The sequence below is a fragment of the Protopterus annectens genome, chromosome 3.part0 (genome assembly GCF_019279795.1).
Source record: "Protopterus annectens isolate FY-2018-M chromosome 3.part0, PAN1.0, whole genome shotgun sequence".
NCBI lineage: Eukaryota > Metazoa > Chordata > Ceratodontiformes > Protopteridae > Protopterus > Protopterus annectens.
The window spans coordinates 713,277,008-713,297,320 of NC_056731.1; the positions used below are offsets into that span (position 1 = coordinate 713,277,008).

The 20,313-nt window shown below is 36.6% G+C and overlaps 1 protein-coding gene across 1 annotated transcript; it reads left to right on the forward strand.

Annotated features, from left to right (window-relative positions):
* Window positions 1–1,796: 1,796 nt before the first annotated feature.
* IRX4 (iroquois homeobox 4) lies at window positions 1,797–14,397 on the forward strand. The gene is made up of 6 exons (XM_044065084.1): window positions 1,797–1,974; window positions 7,572–7,733; window positions 8,629–8,880; window positions 10,327–10,433; window positions 11,591–11,901; window positions 12,743–14,397. Exons 2-6 carry the CDS (start codon window positions 7,689–7,691, stop codon window positions 13,462–13,464), a joined length of 1,437 nt encoding a protein of 478 aa, XP_043921019.1. The 5' UTR covers window positions 1,797–1,974; window positions 7,572–7,688; the 3' UTR covers window positions 13,465–14,397.
* The last annotated feature ends 5,916 nt before the right edge of the window (window positions 14,398–20,313 follow it).

A 20,313-nucleotide genomic window follows, 5' to 3' on the forward strand; every position in this document is an offset into this window, starting at 1 on the left:
CTCTGTAGCTTATCGCTATGTTGCATACTACAGCAGGGCTGCTCACATGGAGGGGAACCCAATAGCTGAAACCTCACATTAAATGGCCCAGGCAGGGAAGTCAGTGAAGACCTACTGTCATTTCCTTCCTGCTGACCACAGGTATTTTTGTATGTAACATCTAGGGGTCTCATTCTGTTGGCCATCAGGCAATGTACATCACCCCTACACTGTCATGAGTGAGATGAGTGTCCTCTTCTGTACAATTGCCATGCTAGACTGGAGTGCAACATTGTCTTGCTGGTCAATTTCTCCTGAGAGTTTAAATGCATATATCTACTTCTGCGGCCTTGTTCCAGTGGACAGTGATATAGTAAAATTTATACAACTCTCATCTCCCTTGGATGACTGAGCCAGTACTGGCTAGTCACTCCCATCCATTTTTGGGTGGCTTCTCTTCTGTCCTTTCTCCTACTTGCATCCAGGTCATATGGCTCACATTAAGGGTTTCATGTCTTGTGAGAAACAGCCAAAAGAATTGACCATTATGATTTTTTTTAAATGGGTTAACTGTCTTTAGATTGCTGCTTTGTACAACATATTCATCAAAAATCAGATTAGTTATATTACTTTTAATAAGCTATCTAAATGCTATATCAGCTGAATTCTAAACTTAAGGACTGGACATTATTAAAGCACTGTCTTACTGCCTTATCTATCGCGCTGTGCAAGATACAGCTCCCATATACAAAGTATCCATGGATACACATGGAGCATTATCACCTTATCTTTTTTTTTTAGTCAGCCACAGCAATGACTAAGTGCAAGTCATTACTACCAAACCTGGCTACAGTTCCTTGGTTTCTGAGCCTTACAATCCCAGGTTTTGACCACTGTTCTAATATGTCAACCTCTACTGGCTAACCATTTTCCTAGTATTTTAAATGTCTCTGAACTATTTAACATCAAAATATCTAGATATGACCTTACAAACAACATATGAAATGCCCATAGCATGTAATACTATCTTACCTTAATAAATATGATGTATTACTTAGTAGCTTTCATGTACATGCATTGTCCAAGAATAATTCCCTCAGATTAGCTTAACCATCTGCTAACTCCATATTGAAATTGAAATATTATAGGATATTGTGAAATGTTTTTAAAACAAACAAAAAATTTAGTGTAAAAGCAACGACAATAAAAATTGTCACCAGTTCCAGGATATGGAATGTCCTGCTTAAGATATAAAAGGTTAACTGAGTAGAAGAACTGTCTGCTGGATGTCTACTCAAAGGGAGGATTAAGGAGAAATGCATAACATCACACTTGTGTGTGTGTTTTATATATGTGTGTGATTTATACATACATACATGTGTGTGTGTGTGTGTGTGTGTGTGTGTGTGTGTGTGTGTGTTAAAGCCATCCACTCTGATTAATTTATCACTTATAAAACTTTTAACTGCACACTGCAGTGCACAGTAACAAAAAAAAACATGTTTGCTTTACAGCTTACTCAACCTCATAATATTATGTGAAATAAAAATAATGTGAATGCATTCCTAAGCATAGCATACATGGGCTATTTAGCTATATATTGCCCTATATATCTGTTCAATAAAACAAACGTTTTCTTATTTGAATCATATTGTCCTAATTATAGAAATTACCCATTGCCAGAGAACTATAATTTATTTTATAAAATTGTGGACCCGAGAGTCTGTCTGGAAAGTGTTAATCACTGAGAAATTCTGTGATCTGTATTGCTGTTCACTTTAACGTCACTATTGTACAGGGGGTTAGTGAAGTGAATGTGGCGCCCAGGGACTGAAGCAGTTTTCTAATACAGGCAGGTATTGTATTGTGAATGGGTTTGCCTGCGTAGTTCTGTTTAGCTCTCTCCAAAGTGAAACAGAAAAGAAAAGATGATCTGTTTGGCAACGGAAAATCACTAACAGGATGTCTTTTTGTGATGAAGTACTGCCGAAGCAGGTAAAGAAATATGTACTTTTTCTTATAACTTTTTATTATTACTATTATTAACTGGGATATTATTTTTCAAATTATATGGTGCTCTAGTGGCAGGACTGAGCGAATAGTTGCCTAAACCACAATGATTTATCAAGCTAATGAAATGATTTTTCAAGCTAATACAAATTCAGACTAGTTTATTCAATTGAGTGAAAAATGTTGCACCTGTATGCATCTAGGTCAAGAATTTCCCGAGAATGTAGCTTTGACTCACACCTCAGCACATCTATCCACACATACACAAGTGCACGCATACCCGCATATACAAAACTACCATTTGTGGTGAATCGAGTAATTTGTTTAATGTTTAGGTGTTCCCTTGTTAACAACGACGTTTAACGGTTGGACTATGCAATATTTTTATCCAAAGAAAAGTGCTGAATGCATTCTATTGTGATTGTTACAAGGCGTGTGTCATTAAGCCAGTGCATAAGTTTTCAACTTTGAAAAATAATAATAGTTGGAACGATAAAATATGTATATCAATACTGTCATTACTACACTAAACCATACAATTTCAGCGGATTTTGACTTTATCTTAATCTGTTCTATAAAAAAGACAAGCAAATGTCTTAGGAGGCCTAAGGGGTTGGTAATGCCAATTAAGAAAATATAGTGAAATGCCTCGTTATTTATCACTTGCGTTAACTGTGTCATTAATATCAGCATGTCCACCTTAACAGTGAAATATTGATAGCAAGCGTATTTCATTTTTTGCTATAAGGGAAATAGCTTGAGTGGTTCGTAAAGACTATGCCTTATTAAAAAAACATTGACTATGTCTTTATGACTTCTATTTTTTATTGCTTTTTCTCTTTTATTTTGGAAAGTCCATTTTGACTATTTATTATTCTAAGTCCTGCTTGCTATATAAGACCTTTTCATTCAGTGTTTTGTGCAATGGTCCTAAGTGTACCCTGTGTGGAGTTTTCTAACATATATAAATTTATATTGATTGCTTTAAATGTTTAAGGCAAGAAAAGTTGGTATTTATACCCATCGGCTGTAGCGAACCTTGTATTTTTAAAAGTGCACACTAATAAACCCAAATATTACGGGAAGATTAGACTATACAGAAAAGGGAACAGCAGTGTGCGTGTGTGTGTGTGTGTGTGTGTGTGTGTGTGTGTGCGCGAGCGCGCGCGTTCTAATCCCGAAGATGGATTATGATATTTCCCCAAGTTTTAATTGTTATTTAGACTCAGTAGGTAAATAAACTCTTCGGCTTACTTGTGTATGGTAACTTCCTACGTTTTCTTTTCCTGATGTTTGTAAAACGCTGTTTCTTAATTTATGATAGATCACAATTGTCACATACCACCTGTCAAGCTGACCAGCAGTTAAGACATATTTATATACAGAAGTGTTTTCTTTTATTTATTTATTTTCTGTTACAGGATATGAAATACATAGCAATGATCCATGTCTATGTCCGTTAGTTCCCGTAAGATAAAGTTAGGTACTACAATTGGGGCACGTAGTTTGCGGTCAGAAATTGCATGAAAATCTCCATTCTATCCAGAGTTATAAAACCGTCAGTAGATGATGGTGATGATGATGATGATGATGATGACGACGATGATGATAGTAATAATAATAACAACAATAACGGCCCTGTGTGTGAAGTCTGTGATACTGGAAGGCCTGTAACTATAATGGGTCCGTAACTGGAAATAGTATTCTTTAAATCTCCAGTAACTGACTAGGAAAGTCACCACAAAATTGTCATCGTGCTTGTATTACAAACTTTATTTGTCTTTGCGGAATGTCACACTGACATTTAAGTCCAGTGTATTAAATCAGTTTTTTAGAAGGGTAGTAATGAGATGTTTACACAGCTTTACAAATTCAAAAATTCATTCTGTACAAGAAGGGCAGCCTGGATAGTTTATTATGCAAATATTCTATGTGAACTCTGTTTTACATAATAAAATAGTTTAAGGTTTCACCCGTCAGGCGCAAAGAAAATTTCTACAGTTGCCCCTTTAAAGTGCATTGCTGTGTATTATATAACCGGGAACTTATTTCATTATGCGACCATTTTTAAACACGTTCTCTTCATTTTATTTTTTATTTAAATGCATAAATATAAAGTTGTCAGTGTACAGTGATTGACATTGTGAGATTTCTTGGCCACAGTTATTTCAACTAGACACCTAATCTGTTGTGTGGCAACTGTGATGCTGAGTCTAGTTTGCAGAATAACGTCAGGAAAAGAGATTGCAAACCACAGTGAAGTGCATCAGAATTCCATAGAGGAAAGCCTGGTTTGAATTGTTCACTGGGCTAAAGTGTTATTGCTGAGAGAAAACGCCTGTCCACTTTTTTTTCCAAATTGCAAATGGTCACCTCTTGTGCCATCTGTGTGTCGGGCTTGCTTTCCTGACAGCCCAGCCTTAGTTGTAAGTAGACCTAGATAATTTGAAGTTAAGACCACACATTTAAACAAAAGCAACTATAGGAATCAACGTTTCTGTTCAGGTAGCTATTTGTGGCTTAGCACTTTTGTCACCTCATACTTTAAGCTTAACTTAAGTGGATATATTTCTTGAACAAATCAATAACCTATTTAAAAACAATTATTAGTGCAGTTTCATCTAATAGACCCACATTTTTCTTTAGGCAGTCAGCATTGCAGTATTGTCTGGTTAATTTAAATTCACCCCAGTCTTCATTATTTTTCAAACCTTTAACGCTGTAAGGACGTTGTTTCTATAGCCTAACTCAATTTGGTGACAAGAATGTTCACTGGTAAATTAAAGCAATTATGCAGGAGATATTATATTATGTTGACTCTGGTCTCTAGATAGTCATCAATCATCCTCAATCGAGCTGTCAGGGTGGGCAAATTCGTTTCTGGAAGGCAGTCTTCCAGCTGGGGAGAAGAGAAGAACATCATCATTAATTAGAGTGTGACCCTAGAGCTATTCACATGTCGGAACCCTGGAATCTCTTGATGCAGGTCTGCACATCATGAAACAGTACTCATACTAGAGCCATGAAAGAGCAGAACAAGGGCCAGGCTTCTTTAGCTATAGGTTTGAAACACTGCGCCCCCGCCAGTGTCTGCCACCTCCAAACTGGGGAACGGGCTTCATAAACTGGGCTTGAAAAGAATAATAGGATGTGAACTGAGATATACTGTTAGATGTCTGCTTCCTTACTAAAAGTGCTGAACTGGCATTAGGGGATGAAACTGTTTAACGTTACCACAGCGTTGCTAAACCTGATGTCATTATTAATTTTTTTTTCGTTTAGTAAACCAAAGTTGAGAGTAGACTGAGCGTCCCACTGTGGTTGTTAAGTCCCATATGATCTTTGCGAAGATTAATCTTTCTTCTTGCATGTTTGGAATCTAGGTAAACCAATTCGTGCATTAGCCAGAAAATAACTTGTTTACATTATTTTTCTGTTTTTATTACCACTTGCTCTGAGTCTGTCATTATTGCCGATTGTGTTAAATAAAGCTTTCCTGTTGTTTCTACAGCAGTCCACCAAAGTCCTGAGGTTGACAAAACTTTATTTTTAAAAGAATGGTGTCAACTTTTTAAATCGTGTTTGGAAAAGAATGGTTGATGGAACTTTTTCATTTTGCTCGTTTAATACGGTATAGCTTGTTGTCAAACCGATGCCAAAACTTTTGTTTTTGTAAACCATCTTTCATTCTTGTTTATCCTTAATAAAGAGTGTTAAAAAATAAAGGCCAGCGCTTCTGTGCGAGTGCGTTGCTGAGTGTAATGGGATGAAGCATAGCCCAAGATTTTTAGTGCTGTATGTGGTTTTGCTTCAAAATGCTGCTCGAATATGTGACTCTGAGGCAAAAAGTAAGGCTTAAACCCACTACCAACAAACAACACTCGTAATTACAAATGAGAAGCTTTTTCCTCATAAAATACATGCTAATACTATATATGTATGTTATTTATATATTTATTTGTGTATGTATGTATGTATGGTATGTATGTCACAAGTGAAAAATACCGATCGATAGTGTATCTGATTTGGTGGCACTATCCCAATTTCCTAAACAGGATAAAAGGTCTGAAAAGAGGAAATGCTTATGCAGCATGATTCATATGGTGAGACCACTGAAAATGTATTATACCCCTGCAGATATGATTTAAGTTCGTAAACCTGCATGAACTTTTCTGCCATGTCTGGAAGTGAGTTGAAATGTGCGGCACACGGCATTCAAACGCATCTCTTTAATTGTGCATATTTGTAATTCTGATGAGTGATTTCCTTTGCATATAGCAATGAGTGTGTCAGCAGCGCAAAACTGCACAACATGCGAGTGTATTGTTAAACAAAAGTCATTAACTGAGCTGCCCCCTGTCTCCAAATAAAGGCATATGTCGTTATTGTCAGCATTACTCATATTTTACGGTCATTTACTTGTGACTTCAGAATTATTAAGAAAAAGGATATCCCAAAGCAAGGATGACCCGAAAACACAGTGATAATGCGTGTGTGTGTTGGGGGGTAGATACAATTATTCTTGGGCTATTCCATATAAGCAAACCATATGCAAGTATGAATGTAATTCGTAAGTGTATGGTGAAACACTAAGACTTATTTTCTTCTTTAAATAATGTTTGACGATTAAAGTAAGAGTGTGTGTGTGTGTGTGTGTGTGTGTGTGTGTGTGTGTGTGTGCGCGTGTGCGTGCGTGTGTGTGTTTCTATGGGCGTGTGAGCTCCCTATCTCTATAAATAAAGTACAGTTGTGTTACATTCGTAGCCTTTGTATGGGTCAAAATGCCTGTTTTCTGTATCATTTTCTACCACGGTATTAAGGTTTAATAATTTATTGATTCTTTGAACGAGTTAGAAGTTCACCAAACATGTATATTTTATTGGTATAAGTCTGGGAGATGGATGAAAACAAACTTAATGCCATCTCTTCTCCTCTGCGCCGTTGTTAGACTAAATTATGAGTCGATTAAATCTTAAGTGAGAAATGGCAAGTGAGGCCTTTCATTTGTCTCATTTGTAATTGAGACTAATTATTACACGAGGGCGGGGAGAGATAGATGCTCATTAATTAATTTCTCATTAAACGTGCTTCCATCATTCAGTGACTCAGGGAAAAGAAGGACTTAGTACATACCACACGATTTCATGCAAAGGGATTTGCATCGCTGTGTACAATACTTTTAAAGTATGCTGCTTAAATATTTATTTATGGATTCATGATTTGATTGCCATTCATGACATGCAATGCTTGTATTTCTGACAATATATTTTGGTAAAACTGTATAGAAAAGTTGCAGGCAGGTTAGACTGACAAGGCTTTTATCTGACGTCAGAGTTGCTGTAATTTAAAGCATGGCACAGCGAGGTTGACGTGTTTCACACATTTCCCCTTTTTTTGCAAAATATGTATTTATGATTAAAGAAGTTACCAATCTCATACACACAAATTGCAGTGTTGGTTTTTCTTCTATAGAAAATGTAGTGTAGACAGATGCCATGAAGCAACGCTAGATGAATGGCATTTGTGAAAGTTGGAGATGCACATAAATAAATTAAATATGGTATTCTGTTTCCTCCTATAAGCATCTAGGAGCCCGTGGTTACCAATCAATTGGTACAGTAGAGTCGAGCACAGCTGCAATCGCTTGAAGATCAGACAGCAGCCTCACGTTTCTGCTTCTTACTGAGGACTGGTGTACCATGTCTTACCCCCAGTTTGGATACACATATTCCTCAGGACCCCAGGTAAGGATTTTTGGATGCAAGTATACTCTGCAATAGTTGGCAGCCTACTGGCTGCTTCGTTCTACCGATACTATCTCTAATATTACACAATAAAAGAGTAAGTATCTAGCATTCCAAATGTTATCTGAATATTTGGTGAATTTGTAAATATGTGTGCGTGGGAGGGGGAGGGGCATTACTGAGTGTGCAATGTGTACATGTTGGCACTGGCAGTTCCTTTCCTCCTGCGTTCATTTGTCAAGTGTGCCTGGATTTACTCCTAATCTTAACACGATCAGTCATTTCAAAGTAAAGATCTTGGGGGTGGGGGACGCAAATTGTATTATAATACCTAGAACTTCACTTTCACATCATAATATTTTAAAATACCGTCCCTGGGCATTGTGCCATTTTATTTTACTCAGTTTGTTGTGAACTATTCTGTACATTTTGGGATTCTGGAATACGTAGTTGTAGTGTCTTTGTTTTGAATCATATTTTCAGTGAATAAAGGTGTATAGCCCTGTCAATGCTCTACCTATTAAGGGGATTTGCAAAAGGTCTGTTGAAACGTGAAATGGCCTTGTCCAAGAAATTAACATAATAGTAATAATAATAACAATAATAATATAATTATCAGAAGAATAACAAGAATAATTGGAAAAACTAGAAAAAGAAAGAAAACTTTATTATCTCATTCACTTGAACAGGTTTATTGCCACTTGTAGGTAACTTAACTGTTACATACCTGCATAGGCATTAGGCAACCGACCTGATAGCAAAGGTGTGTGTGTGTGTGTGTGTGTGTGTGTGTGTGTGTGTGTGTGTGTGTTTAGACAGCCAGACACAGAAGATACACAGGCAGACTGATGCTCTTTTCTCCGCTGGTCCTGCTAATAACGTATTTTCTTTGCAGTTTCTCATGACCACCAATTCTCTGACGACTTGCTGTGAATCCACAAGCCGGACTCTGACAGATTCCGGAGCTGGTGCATCAACTCAGACTCCTGTATACTGTCCTGTGTATGAAAGCAGGCTATTAGCCACAGCTAGGCACGAACTGAATTCTGCAGCTGCCCTAGGAGTCTATGGGAGCCCGTATGCCGGTAGCCAAGGCTATGGAAATTATGTTGCTTATGGTGCAGATGCTTCTGCCTTTTATTCTTTGGTAAGTCTTTTTTATCTCGACGGTATTAACCAACAACTGTCATTCGATAGCTGGATTTATAGAATCGCACATTATATTTGTTTAGTAGTTTGGATTAAACTGTTCTGAGTGGAAAAAAGAAAAAAAGTAACTGTAACAACTAACTGAATATTTCATTAACAGTGAGCTTCTGCTCTCTAGAAACTGGAAGCATGGCAGTGTGGTTGTCAGAAATTAGAAGTTCTATTAACTACGGTTGGATATTCTGCTTCTGAAGGTGACAATAATACTGCTAATCAGTGGTCAGCCCTTTAAAATAAGCTGTATATGAACATGACAAGTTCAGTGCAGGTGTAAGTAACAGAATACTCGCCCTGAATTAAAATTAGTAATGCCTATACAAATCGGCAGATTCCTACTTAAAGGAGAACATTCTCATTGTATGGGTATACCTCGTATTTCCTCCACAATTTGTCTAGTAAGCATTAGATACAAAATAGAGCTGCGAAACTTGTTTGTATTTTAAAGACCTGGTGTTAACACGTACACATTAGCTTTTTCAGTCATGCACACGCATGCGTGCTCTCAGATACTTCTCAACTGTCCTTGGTTTGGCAGAGCGTCTCCTATTTTTGCCCGTTCCCTCATAACATGTTTGATTTTCTTGTAAATCACTGAGGATTACAGAACACCAGTAATGCCATATATCAGATATTCATTCTTCTTACAGTTCAGAAAATACCAGTTGATGCAAATCCTAGCATTCTATTAACTTTTAAATGAATTAAAGTTAATATTTAAAACTAACACTGATTTGGGGCCTTTGTACACACGCGAATTTTGGTTTTGTCCTTGATTCTTGAGGAAAGAAGTTGAGAGCTACAAATAAACACAAGCCCACCCCACCACCACTCCACACGCGGGCACGCACACACGCGACCGCTTACTCTTATTAATGAAATAAAACAGTGTTTTATAGTTATTTTAATGTAATCACATGATTCAGTGTTATTCTATGTAATTTGCCATGGCTATTTGTTAAAAAAATGGTTGTAAGTCAAAGCATTTCAATTTGGACTTTTTTAAAACCCTAAATGAAAATTCCTCATAATGAGGTACAGTCGAGAAGTATGTTTATAAATAAATATGATTATAAGCATTACAATAACAGGGTTACCCTGGTATGGCTAAAAGGTGCAATGGCGCATGACTTTGGACAGTAGCTAGCAGCTGTGAAGTCAACACAGTAGTGATCTGTAACTCATCAGCATGACTTTATCTTATTTATTTATGCATTTATTTATGTGGAATGCATCTATTCGCGTTTCATGTTATTCCTAAAGGCAAAATGCTCTAAGATCATAGTGCTCCATCTAACAAACGTAGTAGACACTCTCTGTCTGAAAAGTGCCAGTGCCAGTGTTCCTGTATGACTCTTCTTCCTTGTCTCCCCCTCCCTCTTTTCAGAGCACTTTCGATTCCAAAGATGGGACTGGATCTGCGCATGCGGGTATTGCTCAAGCAGCTGCCTATTATCCCTATGATCCTACTTTGGGCCAGTATCAGTATGACAGGTGAGTAAGAAATGCAAATTTTGTATATACATTTTAGTTGAACAATTAAGGTGATAAGATAATGCAAGATAAAAGTGAATTATTATTTTAAAAGTATCTTCCGATTGAGAAATCGTGGGGCTAACAGTGGCGCTTCTTAGCTTGTAGAATTTGGGAGACCTTATAATTTACTTGTTACGACCTGCCGGGTTAGGAACTGACAAAGTAATGCAGCTATTAATTTCAAGCTGCCGTGAAATTATCAGACTGTTGAAATGATATGCCACTAATTATAATAATTTCAGTAAATAATCCAAATTCATGTTCTAGAGTTAATCGTTTCTGTCTCTGAAATGTGTAAAGACAATTTTCTTTAGACAGGTGGATCTTTTTTTTTTTACTAAATATTTAGTAACTGCTCTTGAAATAACCCTGTATATTCCGACTATGGCTAAAACAACCCATATTTCTCTTTTGGATTTTGTTAGTCCAAAATCATCAAGCCTCCTTTGCCATTCTAAGTCCATTGGATGTCCTTGACCTTTCATTGCCAGTACGAATTAAATATTCATGTGCAGTCCGATGCCTTCTACATTCTTAACAAGTTCTTCAACAAAGAGCTAAGAGTAAGACTAATAAAAGGATATCGTAAAATAGATTCTATTTATATTAAGAGTTATACCCTGAAGTCATTCAAATACGGCCTATTGAAAAATGCTTTATGAAGCAGTTTACAGACAAGCTTTATAGCAAAGTAATATTATACATGCATTTGCAACCTGTTTCCCCCGAGGGTTTGATATTTTTTCTCAAACCAGAAGCTTTATTTACATTTATATATATATATATATATATATATATATATATATATATATATATGATTAAACACATGCAAGATCTGGCAACTTTTCATCGGATATAATAAACGGTACACGTGATATCTAATCTGATAAAATTTAATCTATTGTAATCGACAGTTGCATACTTTACAAGATAGGAACATGTCAAATGAATTTTAACAGAACTATATTTCCTCGTCTCTACAACAACCAACCTTTGCTGTGACAAGTTTGCAGTAATTGCAATACATTGTAATCTACATCTTAAACAAAGTATATAGTCTGATTGTAGAGTCAGATAAAACCAGGATTATTATTATTATTTTTTTTTAATTACAGGTATGGCACAATGGATGGGGGTACGAGGCGCAAAAACGCTACAAGAGAGACCACCAGCACCCTGAAAGCCTGGCTGCAGGAGCACCGCAAGAACCCATACCCCACAAAGGGGGAAAAAATAATGCTGGCCATCATTACCAAGATGACTCTGACCCAAGTCTCTACATGGTTTGCAAATGCCAGGAGAAGACTTAAAAAGGAGAATAAGATGACCTGGCCGCCAAGGAACAAATGTGCAGATGAAAAACGATATGAAGAAGGGGAGGAAGAATCCCAAGATGACAACACTAAGTGCGATAAAAACAACGATGGTGAGCTTTTGTATTTGCATGCTAAATGTAAATACTTCGGAAATAAATTCATCTTTGCATACCTCTCAAGTGTACCTCATTCTTTATTTGAGGTCTTAAAAAGTTCAGGTACCTCAAAGTTCCACAATGAAAAATGTGTGTCATACATTCACTGTAAGAAACGTTTGGAACTGATATCCATGGTAAATAGAACTGAATCATATTAATTAATTAAAATAACCTTTTTATAAGCAAACAATAGCACATTTTAGCAATCCTATGAAGTTGTCATTGTTAGCAAGCGTTCCACATTTTGCCCATTTGTTCCACATAATGAGAAGTAGTGTTCCTCCTTTTGGAAATAGAAGGTTGAGAGCCAGGCATCTGTGTTTGCACGTCAGTGTTTGGTTACCTGAAAGTCTGTTAGACTTGCTTACTAACATAGTCAACCTATTAGATAGCTTACAAAAACTGTATGAAATGATAAGGACTATATTCAGTTATTACAGCGAGTTTAATCCCACTGACATAAACATATTCCGTGAGGCCTTATGACGGACGCAAGCCACTAGGCCTCAAGAAATGGCATTGCGTCTTCCAAAGTTCGCCTGCTTATTAAATAAAAATGATTAGAAAATATAGAACACGGTTTATTTTTTCATGTAATGTCTATTAAATATAGTTTGGAATAAGAAAACGTAAGCTATTTTGTTTAGAACAGTCTCGTTTCTCTTATCAAGTAAGTGCTTATTTAATTCAGCGAGCAAAAATACTGAAGGTTTTCTTGCAATAATATATAAGTTATGAAAAGGTGTGTTATGTTGGGTCCCTGATTCGTTGTTTTGTTTTGTGTTCTATCCAGATAGCACAAGCAGAGAAGACAAGGAGCTTCAGCTGAGTGACTTGGAAGACTTCGATACCATTGAGTCCGAAAGTTCAGAATGTGAGATGAAGCCGCCTTTTCCACAGTTAGATAATCATATGAGAGCAATCCAATGCCCTACAGAACATTGCAAAAACTCTTTGAAAATGGCGGTTTCAGCCGTTACAGAAGGAGGGATGGAAAGGCCCAAACCCTGTCTTAAGGATGTTGTCGAAGACTGTGAGCATGATGTACCTGAAAGGCAGAGAGGCCACGAGACTAAACTGTCTTATCACCAAAGTCAACAGGTGCTGGATACCAAGCCAAGGATCTGGTCTTTGGCCCATACAGCTACTTCTTTGAACCAAACAGAGTATCCGTCTTGTATGTTGAAACGTCAGGTGACATCCAGTCCAGTAGCATCTACACCTGTTACTGTCATGGAGAGACATCAGGATTCACCAGTGACCACACTCAGGAACTGGGTAGATGGTGTATTTCACGACCCCCTTTTTAGGCATAGTACATTAAACCAAGCTTTGAGCAACACCACTGTTTCATGGGCCACCACAAAGGGGGCCATTCTCGAAACCACCTCACTTGGACGATCTACTGGGAGTATTGCTGGTGGGATTAAAGAACTTTCAAATTTGCCCCACCTGGAAACAAACAAAGACATTATTTCATTTTCTAAATCCGGGAACAAAATGTTTTGTTCATAACGAGTTCCCCATTGTGTGCGATTTATTTAAAAGATAACTGAATATCTTAAGGAAGACTGGAACAATTTAATTATAACGCCTTTTAGAACTACAGACATCGTTATAAGTTTAAGGAAAATGCATTTCCTTATCGCCGAGTTAAAGAATTTATTTGTGCAAACTTTACAATGGATCAATGTTGTGAAAATATTTAATGATCATGTTTAAAAACCTCGTTAAGTATTATGCGAATATCGACGTTTACAACTTAAATGTTTACGAGAAAGAACTAAGAGGAGTTATAAATAACTGTCTCTTGAGGCATGCCAATGTTACACTTTTGAAGATTCTTGGACATTTCCCCAAGTTCCGCGTTATTAAATAATTCACATACAACACGTCTTTGAAGTTTACACAACTGCACATATTATCTTTACAACTGCAATGATATTTAAATTATGTTCACTATAATAAATAGTCTGATTTGAAGTATTAATGGGTGCTCTGTAATTCTAACAGAAATAGTCAAAATTGTCTTGTGTATCTTTGGCATTTTGTAAAGAATACAATGTCGGTTATGGGCGCGCGACACACACACACACACACACACACACACACACACACACACACACACACACACACACACACACACAGTCCAAATTCCATCAGGTAAAGAGGATGTATAACAAGTTTGAAGTACACGCTGCATGATTTCTCTCAAAATATAATTTAAAAAGTGGATAATGCGGAAGACCAATAAAAACGGCATGCGAATGCAGACTAAATAAGATAACCCAACACGTTTACACGTGTTTATTTGGCCATGCATTTTCCTACAGCTAACATTAGCCTGTACATTTCATAAATACGCCGTATTACTTTTGTGGCGTGTCGGTCAACTGTGCCTCTTATGAGGAACTTTCCTCATTTGAAGATTTGAGTCTTACAATTTCCTGTTACACATTGTAAGGGTATGCCGCACATTCACTAAGAATGTTTTTTAACAAATATCCGTGATAACTAGTTCTTAATCGTATCGCTTCATCAACATAACTCTGTGTAGGTCAAAACACATATTAACCATGTTATGAGCTTCTTGGATGAAGTTCTTAGCAAGGTGTTGCATTTTGCCCTTTTGTTCCTCGTTAACATAGGCAATGTTCCACATTTTAGAGTTGCAAGGATGAGGAGTATGCAGCTGTTTTTAAGAAATTGTTCAGCCGCTTATTTGTATGGCATACAGCGTGGTCACGAATCACGATTTAAACTAAAAATACAATGCAAGCACAACTTTTAGCAGCATTATATAAAAAAAAAAACTCAACATTTGCAGTGTGAGTACGCACTGCGCAGATATTATATTTTCCAATACATTTTATGGTTATGAAGGTGTAACATGAACTGATAGTCCCCGGAAGTATTAGTCAGCTCTTTTGGTAATATTTGGCAGTAACGACTGTAGAAAGTTAACGCGTTATGCATTAACAGTCATATAAAACATTAACTAGGTATTAGTATGAATACAACAGCGCACACTCCTTCATCTTCTGTTTTATGTTTGCATTATATTTAGGCTCCATGAGGTATACAGTATGCAGTGCCTGAGTAAAATAAATGCCACATGAAATGGCACGGTCTATGTGCTTTCTAAAATAATTTGAAAAAAGTCACCTTTGTTTCTATATTATTTAAAGGTTAATACATGCGGCACACTGATGTTTATGTATCTGTCTGATTGTTTATTTGTCTTTTAAATTTAAAATTTTATTTTTTAATTAAGGTAGACACGCTTCAGAGCGTCAAAGGTGTTTATGAATTAACCGAGTGTAGAGAGTTGGCGAGAGCAAGTCACCCAACACAGGCAGGTACGAGGCAGTGGCCATTAGCTTCTAGGAGGCACTCTGTATTTTTGGTAAGAATTCCAGTGGGGCTGACTATAATATGTGTTTGTCTGATAATTAAAACAGATACTGGGATATCTGTTTAACTGTAGTCTCGTCCTAATGCAGAGTTTATCAAGACCACGGTTATCTAAAATCAGCTGTAATTGGATTGTATACAGTCATATTCGCTGTCATTGTATTGACTTTCGCTCTCCTAGATGGTATTATCGAGATCAGTGAACCTCTTTGTTGATCAGCCTGTCAAAAGGCGAAGACAGAAGCACTGGTCTCTAAAATGTGCATCAGCCAAGGTAATTTGAAGTGAAATTTTCATTTTGACACTAACCCCTCAATTTCAAAAGGCTGTGCTCTCTGTGATCTCGGTGGCAAGGGCAGGCTTTGCACAGAACCATGTCTCCAACTGAAAAGGGCAGAAGAACTCGAATTAGTTGTAACAGATAAAAGGGCAAAAATAAAGAGTCAAGGGTACTTGACAGTAATAGCGAAATTCTATTCTCTGGGGGAATTGTTACAGCTTGAAGCCGGGCTACCATGAATTTTAATGCAGACAATGCTAAACCAATCTTTTAAACAAAGCAAATTATTTGTATAATAGAATTAAACTGTTAAGGAAGTAATAATACGACACAGTTTTACATCCATGACACTGTCAGTAATAAAAATAAAAGACATAACAGGGATTTAACTATGCTAGGTCATGTTTGTGGTTTGCAACTTAACTGTCCCATACAAGGTCCTAGATCTAGATTTGACAATGAGCATTGAGTAAATGAACAGTGAGTACCAAAAGGCTCCGTCCGTCAGCTAAACTGAGGATTGTATTTAGTACATGGGCCGCCACAGGAATGCACTGATTTTGGTTATACTTTGGTTATAGTGGTACTTACTATACTGGAATGGACAAATTCCAGCACACGTTTCGAGGCAGGGGTCATGTAATACTTAAGTGAAACTACAGGCACATGGCTCCTTTCTTGCACAATTTAAACAGAATCTTCAAGCAGTGGGAGATATTTTAAGTCATAAATATTTAGGCAGCCAGTGCGAAAACACATACACCAGTGACACTCCGGGTATGGTAGGGCAGTGATGCTTAATGGCAGTACCAGGCGCTGAAATTTCAGTTAAGTTGACCATCCTAATCTAGTGCAAGCAGTGAAAGGAAATAAAAGTCCGCCCGTTGTTGAAAGCTTCTGTCTAAATCATTCAGCCATGGCAAATTCAAACACACAAAGGAGAGAATACTAAATTAACAACGTTTTTTACATAGAGCCCAAGTAAATGTGTAATCAGCGACGCGTTACTTTTCATTAAGCGACTCTGACAGCAGCATATTCCGCCTCAACAGGGGAACAGGAGCTTTGAAATAAACTGCTCTCAGACCAAGAGTCATAGGTAATTCCTTAAGCTCCATTAACAACTCTTAGCCGCAGGAAATGGGTTCCCTGAAAACACCTCCAAATCTAAAAGCTTTATCGACCTCTCAAACCTCAGCTGATGGTTGTATTTTTTATGTGAGGGGAGAGATGTCCAATAGATGTAATAGACTTTGACACGACACATTCTTAAATGGGTACAGCGATTGAGACCGTAAATGATATTTAAAAGTCAACCAATTAAGATTTAAAGTGCTCCTCTCTAGAGATTATGCATACAATTATGCCACCCACATTTTGTTGGACAGGCATATTCTATCACACTAGCTGCTATTTTGGAGCATGTATTTTAGCAAATGACAATGAAGCCATTATACAAATTTAAGGCTTGATTGTGTTCAGCTGACAGAGACAGACTGGCAAACAGACATGACAGTAAGACAAACAAGCATGCCTATGCTTGTTTATCTTTATATGCATACCCCTCAGACACATAAGACTAAACAAAATATAACCCATACTTACACAATTAGGTATAGCCCATAACAATGACTGTAATTAGTTTTATTATGCAATATTTCAATAAATCCATGTACACCTACCACAATACACTGTTAATATAGGACAAATCATTACTGCGATACATAAGAGCAAAACAATCTGGATAATTTTCAAATGTTCTCTGTCTAACTAAAGTGGGAATGTATATTAAAATACATTGCTTGGTTGCTATCTGATAGGCAGATAGTTTTGGTACAGAAGTCTTTTTACACAGGATGGAAAACAAATAAATGTGCAACATTTACCTTCATCATCTCAGCTTTTCTGTTTTGACACTGGATGAGTCAATGTTATCATTTACTGCTCCTTCAGGCTAGCCTATACCGTTTTTCATTCAGAAAATATTGATTATTTTGCAGGTTATCAGGCCACTATCAGTGTTTTATTTTCATTTCCCAGGCCATAGTCTTACGAAACAGTTCATTTTTTTGAACAAAGACAGTCCATACCATTTAGATTGTAAAATACAATTTTTTTTCTATTTGTATGCATTATTTGTAAAATATTTAAACAAGTCACAATGTCACAGCACTTAAATAGTGATTAACCTAGTCTGTCCAGACCATCAATAAAAATAAAGATGAATTACAAACACTTAGATGTAGGGCAGCAGTAGGGCATAACTGTTTAGAACTGGTAGCTGGAGGGAGGGGGTGCATGCACCAGTTACTCCACACATGATTATTGAGTGAGTTAGGACTCTTAATATACATATTTGGATTATGCAACACGTTCACTTAATTGGTGCATTGTCAGGAGCTCTTTTTTGAAAGATTAGAGCAAATAAATTCTGATTCATAAACATTCCAGTGTCTTTTGTGCCAAACAAAACAAACTAGTGTACCAGCCAACAGCTACTAGATCTGGAAGTCTTTCCAGACCATTATTATGACTTCTTCTGCCACTGAGGAAAACATTTTAAAATTTTAGTAAATAAATACACTTTATTTTCTTAATCTGCACAAAATAGTTGTATTTTAATATATAGCATATCCCTTTTCAACAATGAAGTCAGCAAGCAAGCAGCCTCATTATGCTATTCTATATACATCACACATCTTGTTATGCTGCATTTACTATAAGTGTTAAAAGGAGTAAGGATTGCAAGTGATTTCACAAAAAATGAGGATTATAGTGTGTTGTTTAATTTTTTTCACCATTTACTCAATTTTTCTGTATAACCACACCCAGAATATGACATCACATTAGGTATTAGGCAATGGTTTGCATATATGCAAAACATTCTGGGTACGCAAACAGCTTCTTTGGAAGAGTTACTTCTTCTTTACCCTGTGGTTTCATTACTACTAGTCACATATTTCTGAATGTAAAATGTTACAAGGTTCCACTACTAAGCCTGAAGGGACAAAATACAGAGGATCTTGAAAAAAAAAATGCTTATAGCACAAACGAACAAAAAACTCAAGTACTCAAGTTGCAAGCATTTTTGTTTGTGTTTGTATATGTTGTGGGGTAGGGGCTAAGTCATGCTATACCTTCTGCTAGGAGAATAGAAACTTGGTTTCTCACAGAGAAGGTTTGTTCCACTTACAAGACCTAGTCGACAAGTTTTCTTTATAGGGATCAGTCTATCATCATGTCATGGCAGGAGTTTTCATCTCTAAGAAGACATTCAAGGGACCACCCTTATCAACAAAATAAAATGCAAAAAAAAAATATAAATAAAAAACAAACATTTTGCATGAAAATAGTATAATTTGATACTGTTAACAATGTTAAGGGTTTGTTACAATTGCTTCAGAAAGTGACCAATACCCTTTATCTACTGAATTAAAATAACATCCTATGCAGTAAAATCACTTCACTAGAAGACTTTAATTGGTTTTCAAGTTATTTAAGATTTTTTTTTCTGCTCTATGCATAACATTTCAATTTCATTAGTTTAAAGATGGGACACTTGATGCCATTATGCTAGGTAATTTGTTGATTTCTAAACAGCAATTTCTACATGATGCCATATATTGCTACATTCCTGTTTATACCCATGGTCAGACGCTACCTGTACTAGCAAGCCTGAATTATGGTCTAAGCTATACATTGGCTAAGAAAAGAGAACTGAGTGCCAACAGGTAGCAAGCAGTTTAATGCAATCACCTTTATGCAAGATAGAATCTCCCAATACCTAGAGATCATGCTTGTTACTGCATGGAGGAAAAATAGCCTTGGCTTACTTTTCCAGCTTCTGCTGTTGCTGCACAATTTCTGGAAACATGGATAGTGAGATATCGGTTTTATGGGCCTGGACAAATCATGAAAAATTAGAAAGTTAATTAAATATTTCTGTAACTATACATTTATTGAAAAGTACAGGAACAAGTAGAAACATAATTTGCTTTGTTTGGATTTTACAAGAGTGCTTGCCTATAGAAGAACTACAGTCCATTGTATAGACATTGAAAGATCTGGGTGTAGACAGGTGAGTAGGAAACACAAGAAAAAGTGAGAGCACTTAAATAAAAATTGAAGAATACATATTGTCAACATCATTACCAGATCACATTTTCGTAGGCATACATTACTACATTTCTACAAACTTGCAGGCTACATCAGATGTCTACTGATTTCCACAAAGTTCATGGAAAACAATTCTCTGCTTCTCTTCAGTCATTATGTTGTCTGTATGCATATATTTCTTAGTTTTTTGAAGGCATTAAACATTGCACAGCTGTATATTTTTAACATTTTTAAATGGACTTTGCATTTAGTTTGATAAATTATTCTGACTGAAAAGTATATGTTTTGCTCAGTTTCATCCAATATCAATAAGAAATAGCAGTAGCTCTGGTTACCATACTGGGTGTTCCAGTGTCAGCATGTAGTGTTTATGATTTATACATGTGGCTGGAGAAACATTCTCTGCAAGTGCTTTCATTTATCAGAGAAAGCCAATTCAGGAAAGTTGAATGACCACAACCTCAAAAGAAATATGACACAATGTAGTTTGTGACCTGCAAACTCTGTTAAATCTAATGTGTGTCACAGCATACATCTTATCTACATCTTCCAAA

Bases quoted from the DNA above. Each gene is read 5' to 3' on its own strand.
- IRX4 (XM_044065084.1), top strand. From the start codon at position 7,689: ATGTCTTACCCCCAGTTTGGATACACATATTCCTCAGGACCCCAG. The intron at 8,881-10,326 runs GTAAGTCTTTTT...CCCTCTTTTCAG, and splicing joins CTTCTGCCTTTTATTCTTTG to AGCACTTTCGATTCCAAAGA. The intron at 10,434-11,590 runs GTGAGTAAGAAA...TTTTAATTACAG, and splicing joins GGCCAGTATCAGTATGACAG to GTATGGCACAATGGATGGGG.